Source organism: Diplotaxodon limnothrissa, linkage group LG12 (genome assembly GCF_057381915.1).
Source record: "Diplotaxodon limnothrissa isolate DT_005_m linkage group LG12, D_limnothrissa_male_GT1.1, whole genome shotgun sequence".
NCBI lineage: Eukaryota > Metazoa > Chordata > Actinopteri > Cichliformes > Cichlidae > Diplotaxodon > Diplotaxodon limnothrissa.
The window spans coordinates 7,730,569-7,749,809 of NC_140607.1; the positions used below are offsets into that span (position 1 = coordinate 7,730,569).

Below are 19,241 nucleotides of genomic sequence, written 5' to 3' on the forward strand. Positions count from 1 at the left end.
TGCAGAGGTCCTTGGATCGCCTCTCTGTTGTCTTTGTTGACAGCAATGAAGGTGGTGAAAGAACTGCTCACTCCTGATTGGACACTGAGCTGCACCACCTTCTCCTTCACTCCTCCATCTTGCTGTCCTCTGAGCTCTCTCTCCTTCATCTCCAGGGAACGAATCAGAGTGCAAGCACCCAACCTGTGGACTGTTAATCTGCAGACAAGGAAGAAAACATTTACAGTTCTAATGTTTCCTATTTTTGCTACATTTGTACATCACTGACTTTTCTGTTTTTCTGTACTGAGGGTGCATTCTTTTTATATTAGAATTAGTAGAGTTACAGAGGGTATATAGAGTGTGAACATAAAATAAGAGCTTGATTAGGCTGTAGAAACGGATGAAAATCCAGTAAAGTGAAGAGTGTGTGTGTGTGTGTGTGTGTGTGTGTGTCTGGCAGGAAGTGAAGCAGGAAGTCTGAATATAGCTTGTGAGCTTGTGAGAGACGTTTCAAAAGGAAAACAGAGGAATTAGAGAGTGAAAGTGCTAAGAAATAGTAATGAAAATGATATTAAATAAATGTCTTAGTGTGTTAATACAGGTGCCCATGGACTTGGCTCAACCTCAGATGAGTACAGCGGCAAAATGATAGATTAACATAATTGGAACGACAAACAGGCCAGGCTTTGGCTGAAATTTTACAGCTTCACCTCTCATCCTGCCCTTATCCTGAGAAGAAGCTTAAAGGACAGTCAATCTCCTGATGAAGACAGAAAACAGACAGAACAACACCGTAGATTTGAAGAATTAACAGCAGGCAGAAGACAGTACAACTGACCTAAAACACTGAAGGGTCCAGCAGCATGTATGTTAATGGAACATGTGCTCTGAATTACAAGCTGGAAAGAGTACCAGTGACATGACTGTGTGAAAGCACTGCATTGGACTGTCTGAGTTCATATTTGCCATGCTGGGAGTTAACCGCCAAGAAAAGACTGAAAAGATGAAGAGAGAATGAACAGAGAAGAAGAAACGGCTGATTTGGGCCTGTGTTTGATTTGGGAGGCCACACAGGAAGCTGTGAGAAGAGGGGACGAGGACCGGTGAGAGGTGAAGGCTGGACGTGTTCAAGTGAAAGTATAGGAAAATTGGGTTGAAAATTGAGGCTGAACTTGTGGGGTTTAGAAATGTCCAGAGCATCGCAACAGAAAGGTGAATTAAAAAAAAGAGAGAGAGCGGGATGAAGAAATAAATAAACTAATAATACATAAATGAATAGAAAAATCTTTTGTATATGGCGAGGTGCTGTGGGCACCTAAGTCTTTGATAGTGTAGAATTTTCAAGTCAATACCATGGTTGCATCTACTGAAAATCTCTGTGAAGCTTAAATCTCAATGACCTTGACTTCAAGGTCAGAGGTCAACTTTTCTGAAAATCAGAGGAGTTTCACATTCATAACACAGGTATGTCTACTAGGAGGCTGAAGGGTAGCTCTATATATTTATAAACAATCAAAAACAACAATTATTACGCAATTTATTTCCAATTTGTATGGAATTTATTTCTGTAAAGGTGGTGTTTTAGGTCTGATTGAAGGACTGATGTGATGGTAAGGTGTCCACTGCTGCGCTTTGAAGATTGGTAGGCTTTTTTTTTTAAATTTTCACAAGAATTGCTACTTCCCCTAGAGTTTTGGCCACTCCAACAATCAGAAGATTTCCCTATGAGCAAGCATTTAGCGACAGTGGGAAGGAAAAACTCCCTTTAAAAAGGAAGAAACCTTCAACAGAGCCAGGCTCAGGAAGGGACAGCCCTCTGCCACGACTGGTTGGGGTGGGGGGAGTGAAAATTTAAAAAAAAGAAGCCAAAGTGATCATTTTTGGAGCAGCTTAATTAATTTTTGCATTGTAATTTGCTGTTAATGTCATTTTCCAACCCCAGTTTGTATTTTTATCACTTTTGTCCAGGGTGGAAGATGCCATGCTGGAGACTGATTCAGTATGGTCTTTCAATGTTGATACATGGGAACCTTTTAGAGAGGCCAGGGCTGAAAAAGGGATGCCGGAGAACCTGAGAGGGTGTTATCCGCTGGTGTGCATCCAAGGCCAACATCTGTTTAATTAGGCTGACAAATAAGCGTTGGCCAGCTTCTGGTCCTCGTCTAAACATCATTAGCTGTTCAAGGTCATCCAGACGTGTAAGTATTATGTATCTTGTCTCCAGGGATTCATGTCCTGTCCCTGGAACAGAGCCTTTATATTGTTCTTCCGTCTTAAATGTCCAGCGCTGTTGCTTGTATTTGTCTCCAATGAAATAGTTTTCAGTGTACACGCCAGAGTCTAGCACATGATCTGGTGGCTGACCCTGAGTCTCTATGATGAATTTCAGATAATCATAGTCATTCTCCGAAGGGTAGAGTGGCAGCCCTGTAGCAAGCTCCACAGCCACCAGCCCCAGAGACCACATGTCACTTGCTTCATTGTAAGGAAGGCCAAGCATAACCTCAGGTGCACAGTAACCAACCGTCCCCACAAAGTCACCAGGTATCACTGCAGACGCAGGACATGCGAGGCCAAAGTCTATAAGTTTGACTTTGATGGGAGACTCATGGCGGTTTACAACCATGATGTTTCCAGGTTTGAGGTCAGCGTGCACTATTCCCACAGAACTCAGGTGGGACAGAGCATTTGTGATTTGACCTAAAATTGGCCTGACTTCGCTTATGGGGAGACCCTGTTTATTCCGGTCCCCTATGTAGTCCCACAGGCATTGATCAAGGAGTTCAAATTTCAGGCAAACCCGCTGTCCGTCGTGGAAAAAGCCGTTCCATTGAACAATGTTGGCGGCATCTGGATCCAACCTTCGCAGCTGCTCCAAGATGAAAATTTCCACATGTGCCTGTTGCAGAATATCAGGGTCGCTCTTGTTGACTTTAATGGCAACAGCTTGGTTGGTTGTTGTGTCGCGGCATTTGGCTACAATACCAAAGCCCCCTTCTCCGAGGAAAGCCTCTACCTTGTAGTGCTTTCCCAAAATGCTCCCTTTAACTAATTCAAGCTCATCTGAGCTGAATGATGGACTGGCTGATGTGTGGACGAATACTTGCTGAGAAAATTCAACCGAGTTTTGAAAACTGCAGTTGATTTTCTGTGATCTCTTGCTTTCCAAGTTTGAAGGGTGCTGAAAGACCACAGGGTTTTGTGATATTTCAGCACTCATGTCAATGCACAGGGAACTCTTAGGGCTGAAAAAGGGATGCCGGAGAACCTCCGAGGGTGTTATCCGCTGGTGTGCATCCAAGGCCAACATCTGTTTAATTAAGCTGACAAATAAGCGTTGGCCAGCTTCTGGTCCTCGTCTAAACATTATTATTTGTTCAAGGTCATCCAGACGCGTCAGTTTTATGCATCTTGTCTCCAGGGACTCATATCCTGTCTCATACTGAAATTGTTGGTCAGTCTTAAATGTCCAGCGCTGTTGCTTGTCTTTGTCTTCAATGAAATAGTCTTCAGTGTAGACGCCAGAGTCTAGAACATGATCTGGTGGCTGACCCTGAGTCTCTATGATGAATTTCAAAACATCATAGTCTTCATTTCCAGGGTAGAGTGGCAGCCCTGTAGCAAGCTCCACAGCTACCAGCCCCAGAGACCACATGTCAATTGCTTCATTGTAAGGAAGGCCAAGCATAACCTCAGGTGCACAATAACCAACCGTCCCCACACGGTCACCAGGCATCACTGCAGACGCAGGACATGCGAGGCCAAAGTCTATAAGTTTGACTTTGATGGGAGACTCATGGCGGTTTACAACCATGATGTTTCCAGGTTTGAGGTCAGCGTGCACCATTCCCACAGAACCCAGGTGGGACAGAGCATTTGTCAGTTGACCTAAAATTGGCCTGACTTCGCTTATGGGGAGACAGTGGTTTTTCCGGTCCCATATGTAGTCCCTCAGGCATTGATCAAGGAGTTCAAATTTCAGGCAAACCCGCTCTCCGTCGTGAAAAAAGCCGTCCCATTGAACAATGTTGGCGGCATCTGAATCCAATCTTCGCAGCTGCTCCAGGATGAAAATTTCCAATTTCGCCTGTTGCAGAATATCAGGGCGGCTCTTGTTCACTTTAATAGCCACAGCTCGGTTAGTCATGGTATCACGACATTTGGCTACAATACCAAAGCCCCCTTCTCCAAGGAAAGCCTCTACCTTGTAGTGCTTTCCCAAAATGCTCCCTTTAACTAATCCAAGCTCATTTGAGCTGAAGGATGGGTGAGCTGACATGGTGAAATGTGTCGGCTTGGTCGGTGAATTGCTAAGTAAAATTCTCTCAAAACTCTCCAAAAAGGGTTTGCTTGCTGTCAGGTCAAGGTCCGTTGAGCATTAAAGTTTAACAGAGCAAAGCTCCTACTTAAGGGTTTTTTCTCTCAGCAAGATGATGACATAACAAAGGATCTATGTCATCATCTTGTGATGTCACAAGATGTCACCTTTTTTCACAAGATGCATTCCATTTGGATCAAAGGCATTCTATTTTTTCAGTTGAAACACTAAAAAAAAACAATGTTTCAACAGGCCAGGCTGCATTTTCTGCTGCGACATCTCAACAGGAGATAATAAGATAAAGACAAGGAAGACTGGTGATCTATCCATATCAGCAACATCGGCAGGTTTCTAGTGCAGGAAGTAATAAATTCAGCCCTCGTGTTTGCACTACAGGTTGCTTTCATGAGTATTTCTGTTTTTGTGGTGGGGGAATTTTTCCTCGTTCCAACGATGTAAACAAAAACATTAATTGTGCTTTCCGCAATGACTAGTAATCATTTTGTCCTACTGTTCATTTACAGAACAGGAAAGGTTTTGTTTGGTTATGATTGTTTTGCAAGAAATACTTCAATCACAGTGGGGTAGTCTTGATTAAAATGTTATATGAGAACTGTGGCACCATGTGTGACCAGATATTGGCATGTAGTCGTCGCCAGACTGTCATCAAAAGTGTGAAGTTTGGGACAGACTGGACAAAATACATTTTTAGAGATGAAAATCTTATGTCCAGTGATAAATGATCAAAATTCCACCACAAACATGGCTTTGACGAAGATGTCCCTTTCTGAAGTAACCCCAAAAAGTTCCTGAAGTAACCAAATGGAATTTAACCAGTGACCTCTCACTTTGCAGGCGAATGTGTAAACCAGCGATGCCTGGAAAACACTAAAACTGTGCCAAAATGTCATTTTACATTCAAAATGGCAGACTTCCAGACTTCCTCTTTGGATTGGGTTCACTGAATCTGTGTGTAATAAATGTCATACACGTATTTCAAGCTGTAAATAAGTTGTTAGAAGTTCTTTAAAATTTCTTAAGTGGTGCTGTAGATCCATTTCCGCAGTGCCAGTCACTTTTTAAAAAAAAGTACATTTTGACCTGATGTGAAGAATGCAAAAAATGTCATTAGTTTGGAAGCATGTTTGGTATATGATATACTTGCCTGACTAATAATAATTTATTATTACTATTACTACTGTTGTTGTTGTTGTACAATGGAGCCTTTCCCCTGTGAATGACCAGCTCCCAGCTAAAATGTGTATTTTGTGCCATTTATAAGGTCAGTGCTTTATCATACCTTAAACTGTGCAGGGTAAAAGCCTCAGTTGCTGGGAAAAGCACAGGTGTATTAGAGTTTTTCTGAATTGCTAAAACACTAAACCCCATTGTAAAAACTAAACTGTCAACTATGAAAACTCTTTCATCAAATCAGTCCCACTGTTGCCAAAATCTTAAACACTATTCAAAGCTCAGTCTCCCATTTAGCAAAACTCTAAACACAAAACACACTTAGCAGTGTGGTGCACCTGTTGTCGTGTGAAGGCTGTGTGCAGTAGTGATGTCTCCTGTGTGTCGAAGCTTTGAAGCGTGTGTCGGGTAATCTCGTGGTAGTTTTGTAAAGCGCGTATCGAGGCTTGCTTTGATTACGTATGCAGTGATGTTCGAGGCCTCGCGGGCAGTCCGTACCACGTGACTGATTCAGGAACTGGCTCGCCGGTTTGCACCAGATTCTAAATAAATTGGGCAGCAAAACACAGCTGATTCCCCGTCACATTGTGTTGTGGAATTGAATTACGTCCCAGTTACATACTTACTTGAACATTTCTCCTTCGATGGAACCAGCAAGGAAGAGAATATTTGTCTGACAACATTTAATCTCATCTCTCCTAATAAAGTATGCACACAGTAATAAATATCACAAATGATAAGTACCATAATATAAATCAACAACACCACAGATCTTATAATCTGATTTCTGTCTTTTAGTTTATTACAGTTTTTTCTGATTGCTTAAGCACATCTTTTGTAACTATTGGCTAATTTTGCAAAACTCTTCAGAAAGAAAACCTGTCACCCAATAATCAAAACATTGTAGTTCTCTTGCAAAAGCAAACACAGCTAGATTAACTCTTCACACCTTCGTAAAAATGGTGTTTCCGTATCAAACAGTACACACAAGCCATCATCTACTAAGCACACAATGCGCCAACTGCACACTGATGGTATGAATACAAAACACATCTGGCTTTTGCTTTCTCTGTGCACAAGGTAGGCTATGTCAGTTTGAGCTCATACTTCTGTCATAGATCCATAAGCATAGAGGGATCCAAACTTCAAGTACTGGTGTACTTGAAACACATCAAAACAAACACAAGTGTTCATTTCCAAGTATAGGATTATTTGCAATCGCCATAATGACTATATGGGTTACTTGGTCTGCAGTGAACATGCTTCCTCTGCCCCCAGCATCTGGTCATCTAGCAATTCTGTAAAGTAACAATTTCAGTATTTTTACATCAATGGTATTGGTGTGTTTCTCATTGGCATATGGCAGTGCTACAAATCTTTGTGCGAAGTGACTGTACTAACCGATTCTCATTTCAAGATGTCCTTATGGTACTTGCTACAGTGTAGCGGCTCGAGTTAGGCTGGACCCGTTGGCCAGCTACCCTCAGGGTCATTCCACGGTTGATTACATGGTTGATTACATGGTCCACTATTGTCATCAGCAATTCTATTTCTTACTCTTCCTACCCTTCCTCTCCCCCCTCCTCATCTTCCTCTCCCCCCTCCTCGTCTTCCTCTTGCTCCTCCTTGTCCTTGTCGTCCTCTTCATCCTACTTCTTCACCTCCACGTCCTCTTCCTCGGCCTCCTCTACTTCTCACTCTTTCTGCTCCCTCCATTGTACTCCGCACACACAGCTTACCTGTATTATAGTGCTTAGGCTGATTGCAAAGTGAACTAATTATCTAAAAAAGTTTTCACATGTGAAAGTGTGCCAGACAGTTGGCAAATTAGTGTTAATGATAGCCATACATGTGTATACTTTTGCTAGGAGTGTGTTGGAAATTTGGTAATTGAGTGTTGTGCAGTGAATTGTGCCTACCGTTTTGCAAAGTGTGTGTTACAAAATTGCAAACTGAGTGCAAAGCAGTTTATGTGCTTTTAGTTTTGCAAACTCAGTGAGTGGTTTTGCTATAAGTCTGAATAGTTTTAGAGATTGTGCTACAGGAATCACAGTTAGGGTTTAAGCATTCAGAAAAAACTGTAAGTTTAGAGGTTTACACGTCACATCATTATAATCATTGAGCCTGTCTGACTTTAATCGTCCACTTGATGGCGCAGTAGAGCCAATGAATCGTCACAATGCTTCGAACCATGAGTCGACCAGTTGGATGGAAAGCTTCAGTTCATCACAAGGCTTCATCTCACCATCACTAATGAAAGCTCTTATAATTTGGCTGCTATTAGAGACCATTGATTTAGTCTCTCTTTGGTTACTACGTGGATCTTTTTTCAGACAAATTAATGAAAAAAATATAATAAATGGAAAAACAGAGTACAAATGTGGACAGTTAACTGGATATTACGGCGCGATTTCAGTGCATAAATACATAAATACAGGTCTGAGACGTAAGTGGTGCAATATTGATAGAGCTCACATGACTCCGTCCTGTTCGTATCCCAGAAATCCACCAGGATTTTAGTGCCTCATATACTGCACAGGTCATTGGCACACCTGAGATTCAGGACGACATGCTAAGCAGTGCTGTGTCACCATCAATAATACACCATATTAATGCAAGGTACAATTACAGCTGGGCTCCGCCACATTTTATTTTAACAGAGGAAATAAAATATGCAGAGCTAGCTGAGTTGGTTGAAATTCAGTTGCTACTTTAAGAGAATTTCATACAAGAATAATTGAAGATAAAATAGGTTATTAAAGCTGTCATCATTGCTTCAGTGCCATATTCTCTCTGCTGTAACTCCGATTTGAAGAGGGCTTGTTTAGGCAACAACTCAGAGCACTATACGATCACTGCCGGTCACTTAGGTGATTTGTTATAAATGTGAAAACAGCTATGCAGGTTTAATGCAAGGAAGTCTTTACTCAGTGTTTGGCATGGGTCCTAAATGAAGGAGGGGTAGTCTGTCAGTCACTGCATTCCTCACCTGCATGGGAAACTTCCCAAACTGGAAGTTATCAGAAACATTGGAGACAATACTGAATCCACCAGAGACAGCTGGGACAGGTCCTAGTCATTACCATACAGAAAAGAACGGATTTATTTCAGTTCAGTTCAAATTAATAAGGTGAAGAAAAAACAGAGACTGCATCTTATGTGTTTTCTATTCTATTCTAGTAGTTTTAGAATCCAATAACTACACAAACAATCATGGCAGTGAGGTGTGGAGGGCCAGGAGTGACAAAATGAATGAATTAAATATGCCATTAATTATTGAATTAAATGTTTCATTATTTAATTAAATGCCCATTCACTTCACTAGTGTTTGTAGTTGTTGTTGAGAAATGCCCACTGAAAGAATGGCCACCAGGGCAAGTGCCTGTAATCGGATTACAGTAACTTGTTACTTGTAACGCATTACTGCCCATCTCTGTTGAGAACAAATAATGTAAATGAATAATAGTGTTCAAATTGTTCGTTAAAACTCTGCATATCTCAGAAAAACTAAAAAAAAATCAGCTTTCTTCACTCACTTCTTTACAATGCAGCCATTACAGTCTTCTTTGATTGGTCGCTGCAGGATTGCCATTCTTCTCATGTTTAGTTTTTTTTCCTATCAGTGCTTTAATTCTATGAAATAAATTTTTCAAAGTCACTTTTTGCTTTCACTAGCTTGTTTTTAGTGTCCCACTTTTGGATCTTCTGAACTCACTCTGATTAAAGTTGTCATTGTACTAATGTTATTCATGTGCAGCTGACTTCACAGCTGTGTGTGGGTTTTTTTTTTGCTTTTTTGCAACTTTTTGTGATATCTAAATGTTTAACCTGTTCAATAACATTATTACTATTCAGTGATTATTATATATGATTATCACTTGGCTACGTGAACATACATAAATCTGTTCAATCTCAGCGACACAAGCATGTCTTCATGCGCACACACAGTTTCTACTCCCATTCATTCAGGTTTATATTTACAACTTTTACAGGACGAATGGACAGCCATCACTTTAAGGAAAAACAAAGAGAGAGAGAGAGAGATTATAAGTTCAGGGCAGGTCAGTTTTTATAGAAATGCATAGATGTGTGTTGTACTTCCATCTGGCTTATTACTTTCTAATGCAGGGGAAAGACATTGGCAAAGAAACACCTACTACATAAATAGTTTGATTTGAAGTTGCTCTTTTGAGTCCTCTCTATTGACTCTGACATCCTGCTGTTAACAGTTTCATGGTATTGCTTTGTTTGCTTTAAACAAACCTCACAGGGTGGTAGAATATGTCTGCGGTGCAGAGGTCCTTGGATCGCCTCTCTGTTGTCTTTGTTGACAGCAATGAAGGTGGTGAAAGAACTGCTCACTCCTGATTGGACACTGAGCTGCACCACCTTTTCCTTCACTCCTCCATCTTGCTGTCCTCTGAGCTCTCTCTCCTTCATCTCCAGGGAACGAATCAGAGTGCGAGCACCCAACCTGTGGACTGTTAATCTGCAGACAAGGAAGAAAACATTTACAGTTTTAATGTTTCCTATTTTTGCTACATTTGTACATCACTGACTTTTCTGTTTTTCTGTACTGAGGGTGCATTCTTTGTATATTAGAATTAGTAGAGTTACAGAGGGTATATAGAGTGTGAACATAAAATAAGAGCTTGATTAGGCTGTAGAAACGGATGAAAATCCAGTAAAGTGAAGAGTGTGTGTGTGTGTGTGTGTGTGTGTCTGGCAGGAAGTGAAGCAGGAAGTCTGAATATAGCTTGTGAGCTTGTGAGAGACGTTTCAAAAGGAAAACAGAGGAATTAGAGAGTGAAAGTGCTAAGAAATAGTAATGAAAATGATATTAAATAAATGTCTTAGTGTGTTAATACAGGTGCCCATGGACTTGGCTCAACCTCAGATGAGTACAGCGGCAAAATGATAGATTAACATAATTGGAACGACAAACAGGCCAGGCTTTGGCTGAAATTTTACAGCTTCACCTCTCATCCTGCCCTTATCCTGAGAAGAAGCTTAAAGGACAGTCAATCTCCTGATGAAGACAGAAAACAGACAGAACAACACCGTAGATTTGAAGAATTAACAGCAGGCAGAAGACAGTACAACTGACCTAAAACACTGAAGGGTCCAGCAGCATGTATGTTAATGGAACATGTGCTCTGAATTACAAGCTGGAAAGAGTACCAGTGACATGACTGTGTGAAAGCACTGCATTGGACTGTCTGAGTTCATATTTGCCATGCTGGGAGTTAACCGCCAAGAAAAGACTGAAAAGATGAAGAGAGAATGAACAGAGAAGAAGAAACGGCTGATTTGGGCCTGTGTTTGATTTGGGAGGCCACACAGGAAGCTGTGAGAAGAGGGGACGAGGACTGGTGAGAGGTGAAGGCTGGACGTGTTCAAGTGAAAGTATAGGAAAATTGGGTTGAAAATTGAGGCTGAACTTGTGGGGTTTAGAAATGTCCAGAGCATCGCAACAGAAAGGTGAATTTAAAAAAAAGAGAGAGAGCGGGATGAAGAAATAAATAAACTAATAATACATAAATGAATAGAAAAATCTTTTGTATATGGCGAGGTGCTGTGGGCACCTAAGTCTTTGATAGTGTAGAATTTTCAAGTCAATACCATGGTTGCATCTACTGAAAATCTCTGTGAAGCTTAAATCTCAATGACCTTGACTTCAAGGTCAGAGGTCAACTTTTCTGAAAATCAGAGGAGTTTCACATTCATAACACAGGTATGTCTACTAGGAGGCTGAAGGGTAGCTCTATATATTTATAAACAATCAAAAACAACAATTATTACGCAATTTATTTCCAATTTGTATGGAATTTATTTCTGTAAAGGTGGTGTTTTAGGTCTGATTGAAGGACTGATGTGATGGTAAGGTGTCCACTGCTGCGCTTTGAAGATTGGTAGGCTTTTTTTTTTAAATTTTCACAAGAATTGCTACTTCCCCTAGAGTTTTGGCCACTCCAACAATCAGAAGATTTCCCTATGAGCAAGCATTTAGCGACAGTGGGAAGGAAAAACTCCCTTTAAAAAGGAAGAAACCTTCAACAGAGCCAGGCTCAGGAAGGGACAGCCCTCTGCCACGACTGGTTGGGGTGGGGGGAGTGAAAATTTAAAAAAAAGAAGCCAAAGTGATCATTTTTGGAGCAGCTTAATTAATTTTTGCATTGTAATTTGCTGTTAATGTCATTTTCCAACCCCAGTTTGTATTTTTATCACTTTTGTCCAGGGTGGAAGATGCCATGCTGGAGACTGATTCAGTATGGTCTTTCAATGTTGATACATGGGAACCTTTTAGAGAGGCCAGGGCTGAAAAAGGGATGCCGGAGAACCTGAGAGGGTGTTATCCGCTGGTGTGCATCCAAGGCCAACATCTGTTTAATTAGGCTGACAAATAAGCGTTGGCCAGCTTCTGGTCCTCGTCTAAACATCATTAGCTGTTCAAGGTCATCCAGACGTGTAAGTATTATGTATCTTGTCTCCAGGGATTCATGTCCTGTCCCTGGAACAGAGCCTTTATATTGTTCTTCCGTCTTAAATGTCCAGCGCTGTTGCTTGTATTTGTCTCCAATGAAATAGTTTTCAGTGTACACGCCAGAGTCTAGCACATGATCTGGTGGCTGACCCTGAGTCTCTATGATGAATTTCAGATAATCATAGTCATTCTCCGAAGGGTAGAGTGGCAGCCCTGTAGCAAGCTCCACAGCCACCAGCCCCAGAGACCACATGTCACTTGCTTCATTGTAAGGAAGGCCAAGCATAACCTCAGGTGCACAGTAACCAACCGTCCCCACAAAGTCACCAGGTATCACTGCAGACGCAGGACATGCGAGGCCAAAGTCTATAAGTTTGACTTTGATGGGAGACTCATGGCGGTTTACAACCATGATGTTTCCAGGTTTGAGGTCAGCGTGCACTATTCCCACAGAACTCAGGTGGGACAGAGCATTTGTGATTTGACCTAAAATTGGCCTGACTTCGCTTATGGGGAGACCCTGTTTATTCCGGTCCCCTATGTAGTCCCACAGGCATTGATCAAGGAGTTCAAATTTCAGGCAAACCCGCTGTCCGTCGTGGAAAAAGCCGTTCCATTGAACAATGTTGGCGGCATCTGGATCCAACCTTCGCAGCTGCTCCAAGATGAAAATTTCCACATGTGCCTGTTGCAGAATATCAGGGTCGCTCTTGTTGACTTTAATGGCAACAGCTTGGTTGGTTGTTGTGTCGCGGCATTTGGCTACAATACCAAAGCCCCCTTCTCCGAGGAAAGCCTCTACCTTGTAGTGCTTTCCCAAAATGCTCCCTTTAACTAATTCAAGCTCATCTGAGCTGAATGATGGACTGGCTGATGTGTGGACGAATACTTGCTGAGAAAATTCAACCGAGTTTTGAAAACTGCAGTTGATTTTCTGTGATCTCTTGCTTTCCAAGTTTGAAGGGTGCTGAAAGACCACAGGGTTTTGTGATATTTCAGCACTCATGTCAATGCACAGGGAACTCTTAGGGCTGAAAAAGGGATGCCGGAGAACCTCCGAGGGTGTTATCCGCTGGTGTGCATCCAAGGCCAACATCTGTTTAATTAAGCTGACAAATAAGCGTTGGCCAGCTTCTGGTCCTCGTCTAAACATTATTATTTGTTCAAGGTCATCCAGACGCGTCAGTTTTATGCATCTTGTCTCCAGGGACTCATATCCTGTCTCATACTGAAATTGTTGGTCAGTCTTAAATGTCCAGCGCTGTTGCTTGTCTTTGTCTTCAATGAAATAGTCTTCAGTGTAGACGCCAGAGTCTAGAACATGATCTGGTGGCTGACCCTGAGTCTCTATGATGAATTTCAAAACATCATAGTCTTCATTTCCAGGGTAGAGTGGCAGCCCTGTAGCAAGCTCCACAGCTACCAGCCCCAGAGACCACATGTCAATTGCTTCATTGTAAGGAAGGCCAAGCATAACCTCAGGTGCACAATAACCAACCGTCCCCACACGGTCACCAGGCATCACTGCAGACGCAGGACATGCGAGGCCAAAGTCTATAAGTTTGACTTTGATGGGAGACTCATGGCGGTTTACAACCATGATGTTTCCAGGTTTGAGGTCAGCGTGCACCATTCCCACAGAACCCAGGTGGGACAGAGCATTTGTCAGTTGACCTAAAATTGGCCTGACTTCGCTTATGGGGAGACAGTGGTTTTTCCGGTCCCATATGTAGTCCCTCAGGCATTGATCAAGGAGTTCAAATTTCAGGCAAACCCGCTCTCCGTCGTGAAAAAAGCCGTCCCATTGAACAATGTTGGCGGCATCTGAATCCAATCTTCGCAGCTGCTCCAGGATGAAAATTTCCAATTTCGCCTGTTGCAGAATATCAGGGCGGCTCTTGTTCACTTTAATAGCCACAGCTCGGTTAGTCATGGTATCACGACATTTGGCTACAATACCAAAGCCCCCTTCTCCAAGGAAAGCCTCTACCTTGTAGTGCTTTCCCAAAATGCTCCCTTTAACTAATCCAAGCTCATTTGAGCTGAAGGATGGGTGAGCTGACATGGTGAAATGTGTCGGCTTGGTCGGTGAATTGCTAAGTAAAATTCTCTCAAAACTCTCCAAAAAGGGTTTGCTTGCTGTCAGGTCAAGGTCCGTTGAGCATTAAAGTTTAACAGAGCAAAGCTCCTACTTAAGGGTTTTTTCTCTCAGCAAGATGATGACATAACAAAGGATCTATGTCATCATCTTGTGATGTCACAAGATGTCACCTTTTTTCACAAGATGCATTCCATTTGGATCAAAGGCATTCTATTTTTTCAGTTGAAACACTAAAAAAAAACAATGTTTCAACAGGCCAGGCTGCATTTTCTGCTGCGACATCTCAACAGGAGATAATAAGATAAAGACAAGGAAGACTGGTGATCTATCCATATCAGCAACATCGGCAGGTTTCTAGTGCAGGAAGTAATAAATTCAGCCCTCGTGTTTGCACTACAGGTTGCTTTCATGAGTATTTCTGTTTTTGTGGTGGGGGAATTTTTCCTCGTTCCAACGATGTAAACAAAAACATTAATTGTGCTTTCCGCAATGACTAGTAATCATTTTGTCCTACTGTTCATTTACAGAACAGGAAAGGTTTTGTTTGGTTATGATTGTTTTGCAAGAAATGCTTCAATCACAGTGGGGTAGTCTTGATTAAAATGTTATATGAGAACTGTGGCACCATGTGTGACCAGATATTGGCATGTAGTCGTCGCCAGACTGTCATCAAAAGTGTGAAGTTTGGGACAGACTGGACAAAATACATTTTTAGAGATGAAAATCTTATGTCCAGTGATAAATGATCAAAATTCCACCACAAACATGGCTTTGACGAAGATGTCCCTTTCTGAAGTAACCCCAAAAAGTTCCTGAAGTAACCAAATGGAATTTAACCAGTGACCTCTCACTTTGCAGGCGAATGTGTAAACCAGCGATGCCTGGAAAACACTAAAACTGTGCCAAAATGTCATTTTACATTCAAAATGGCGGACTTCCAGACTTCCTCTTTGGATTGGGTTCACTGAATCTGTGTGTAATAAATGTCATACACGTATTTCAAGCTGTAAATAAGTTGTTAGAAGTTCATTAAAATTTCTTAAGTGGTGCTGTAGATCCATTTCCGCAGTGCCAGTCACTTTTTAAAAAAAAGTACATTTTGACCTGATGTGAAGAATGCAAAAAATGTCATTAGTTTGGAAGCATGTTTGGTATATGATATACTTGCCTGACTAACAATAATTTATTATTACTATTACTACTGTTGTTGTTGTTGTACAATGGAGCCTTTCCCCTGTGAATGACCAGCTCCCAGCTAAAATGTGTATTTTGTGCCATTTATAAGGTCAGTGCTTTATCATACCTTAAACTGTGCAGGGTAAAAGCCTCAGTTGCTGGGAAAAGCACAGGTGTATTAGAGTTTTTCTGAATTGCTAAAACACTAAACCCCATTGTAAAAACTAAACTGTCAACTATGAAAACTCTTTCATCAAATCAGTCCCACTGTTGCCAAAATCTTAAACACTATTCAAAGCTCAGTCTCCCATTTAGCAAAACTCTAAACACAAAACACACTTAGCAGTGTGGTGCACCTGTTGTCGTGTGAAGGCTGTGTGCAGTAGTGATGTCTCCTGTGTGTCGAAGCTTTGAAGCGTGTGTCGGGTAATCTCGTGGTAGTTTTGTAAAGCGCGTATCGAGGCTTGCTTTGATTACGTATGCAGTGATGTTCGAGGCCTCGCGGGCAGTCCGTACCACGTGACTGATTCAGGAACTGGCTCGCCGGTTTGCACCAGATTCTAAATAAATTGGGCAGCAAAACACAGCTGATTCCCCGTCACATTGTGTTGTGGAATTGGATTACGTCCCAGTTACATACTTACTTGAACATTTCTCCTTCGATGGAACCAGCAAGGAAGAGAATATTTGTCTGACAACATTTAATCTCATCTCTCCTAATAAAGTATGCACACAGTAATAAATATCACAAATGATAAGTACCATAATATAAATCAACAACACCACAGATCTTATAATCTGATTTCTGTCTTTTAGTTTATTACAGTTTTTTCTGAATGCCTAAGCACATTTTTTGTAACTATTGGCTAATTTTGCAAAACTCTTCACACAAATAAGAAAACCTGTCACCCAATAATCAAAACATTGTAGTTCTCTTGCAAAAGCAAACACAGCTAGATTAACTCTTCACACCTTCGTAAAAATGGTGTTTCCGTATCAAACAGTACACACAAGCCATCATCTACTAAGCACACAATGCGCCAACTGCACACTGATGGTATGAATACAAAACACATCTGGCTTTTGCTTTCTCTGTGCACAAGGTAGGCTATGTCAGTTTGAGCTCATACTTCTGTCATAGATCCATAAGCATAGAGGGATCCAAACTTCAAGTACTGGTGTACTTGAAACACATCAAAACAAACACAAGTGTTCATTTCCAAGTATAGGATTATTTGCAATCGCCATAATGACTATATGGGTTACTTGGTCTGCAGTGAACATGCTTCCTCTGCCCCCAGCATCTGGTCATCTAGCAATTCTGTAAAGTAACAATTTCAGTATTTTTACATCAATGGTATTGGTGTGTTTCTCATTGGCATATGGCAGTGCTACAAATCTTTGTGCGAAGTGACTGTACTAACCGATTCTCATTTCAAGATGTCCTTATGGTACTTGCTACAGTGTAGCGGCTCGAGTTAGGCTGGACCCGTTGGCCAGCTACCCTCAGGGTCATTCCACGGTTGATTACATGGTTGATTACATGGTCCACTATTGTCATCAGCAATTCTATTTCTTACTCTTCCTACCCTTCCTCTCCCCCCTCCTCATCTTCCTCTTGCTCCTCCTTGTCCTTGTCATCCTCTTCATCCTACTTCTTCACCTCCACGTCCTCTTCCTCGGCCTCCTCTACTTCTCACTCTTTCTGCTCCCTCCATTGTACTCCGCACACACAGCTTACCTGTATTATAGTGCTTAGGCTGATTGCAAAGTGAACTAATTATCTAAAAAAGTTTTCACATGTGAAAGTGTGCCAGACAGTTGGCAAATTAGTGTTAATGATAGCCATACATGTGTATACTTTTGCTAGGAGTGTGTTGGAAATTTGGTAATTGAGTGTTGTGCAGTGAATTGTGCCTACCGTTTTGCAAAGTGTGTGTTACAAAATTGCAAACTGAGTGCAAAGCAGTTTATGTGCTTTTAGTTTTGCAAACTCAGTGAGTGGTTTTGCTATAAGTCTGAATAGTTTTAGAGATTGTGCTACAGGAATCACAGTTAGGGTTTAAGCATTCAGAAAAAACTGTAGTTTTTGAACGCTCAAAATAAGCGTCACACTTGCGGAAGCCGATATACCCGCCGAAACGCCGTGCATTTATCGAGACTTTCAACCCCAGGTAGGCTAATTATCAATCTTCGGATCCACATTATGTCAGCAGCTCCACCGTGAACTATGTTAAAAACAAACACCGCTCACGCCTCACAGATGACAGCTTACAGTCCTGCGTAAAGATGAAAGTGACTTCATACAGCTCCGATTTGCAGACGCTGTGCGCAGAGATTCAGGAGCAGAAGTCCCATTGTAAACATATCACGGCAGACCCAACGATGTTTCCATGAACACGCTTTACAGCTTCTCTTTATTGACCACTTTTCACACACGGTTGCTGTATGCATACAGCCGGTGTTAAAGCTCACAGCCCGACACATACCAACACAACAGCATAGAGAGCACAGACGTTAAGGCGCCGAGGCGTGATCGCGGGTGCCGCTCAGGTGCGTCCGCCTCCCCTGCAGCGGCGCTGCAGACCACGCCCCGCCACACACATTAACCAGGTAAAATACATATTGTCAGGGTTCCTGGGTCGGTGACCCAGTGTTTTCAGTTTTGTTCATGTTCATATATATATATAGCATATAGTAAACAATGAATCTGTAAACGACAGCTGTTGACATTTTTTAAAAATGAATGAAAAAGCATATTTAAATAATCAACATACATGATTTAAATATAAACACACACGTGACAAGAGACAGAACGTGTAGAAGATATATGCAGAAAGAGCTTTCAGTGGTCAGCTGATAACATGATATCTAAAAAATACATAGCTCATTTTCCTGTCTGTTAGTTGGACATGCTAACCTGTTAACAAGCTCCTATATTCACCCATACAGTTTGTAGATCATTTTGCTAAAATAGGTAAAATCTCCACTCTTTCAGGGCACTAATAGGCTAAAGGCATATTACAAAAGGTCATTCATGTATTCACAGATTCTCTGTAGTTATTCTGCTGCTCATTCACCTGTAAAAACCACACCAATCATTATTTCAACAGCCTTTTTATTTTGGAACAAAAGCATTTGACGATATGACTTACAGGACGTTACCAAATTCATGAAGCTATATTTGTGATTTTATTTATCAATATCAGTTTAATGTAAACAGACTGATGTAGTAATAGACAGTAAAATGTTGGTGCGTGTGTAATATATGAGCGTTTATGTTTCTCTACATGGGTAAAAGTACTCCATGTCGCCCTCTGGTGGTAGCAACCAACTATGAAAAGAATGGATGTTGGATCTTAACTAAATGATAAAAAGTTTTATTACTTTGTATTACTTTCTTTAGTTTGGTAAAATTTACAGTTTTAATCCCGTAAGAAAATAAATCACTATCATAGAGAGGGATATTAGTAATTCGTTTGTTAATAACACTTTGTTTGTGTTTGCTAATGTTTCGACAGGAAAATGGTTTTCTACAAAGTTGTTTCATGTACAGAGTAACACACACACACACACACACACACACACACACACACACACACACACACACACACACACACGTATGACTTTGCCGGTTTCAGCTGAAACAATTTCAGTGTTTCAAACCATGTTCCAGGATTTTTCCTTCACCATTTATGAGGTTTCAAGAAGAAGATAAACGACAGATATGAATGTTTGAAAAAGTTATAGATGAAAAGATGAAAAATACTCAAAGGATAAATTCAATTGGTTTATTTTTTTATGAATAAGTTGAAAAAGAAAAAGTTAAACAAGTAAATAATGAAACAAGGTAAAATGAAGTAAGAACAAAACGTTAACAAGTAAATAATGAAACAAGGTAAAATGAAGTAAGAACAAAACGTCAACAAGTAAATAATGAAACAAGGTAAAATGAAGTAAGAACAAAACGTTAACAAGTAAATAATGAA

General features: G+C 41.1%; 1 protein-coding gene across 1 annotated transcript; it reads right to left on the reverse strand.

Moving 5' to 3' along the window:
• Positions 1–1,978: 1,978 nt before the first annotated feature.
• On the reverse strand, positions 1,979–13,071 carry LOC146620813 (uncharacterized). The gene is made up of 3 exons (XM_085367707.1): positions 11,768–13,071; positions 9,760–9,980; positions 1,979–4,335 (listed from the first exon to the last, which is right to left on the reverse strand). The coding sequence occupies exons 1-3, from the start codon at positions 13,069–13,071 to the stop codon at positions 1,979–1,981; spliced, it is 3,882 nt and encodes a 1,293-aa protein (XP_085223833.1).
• Positions 13,072–19,241: the final 6,170 nt, after the last annotated feature.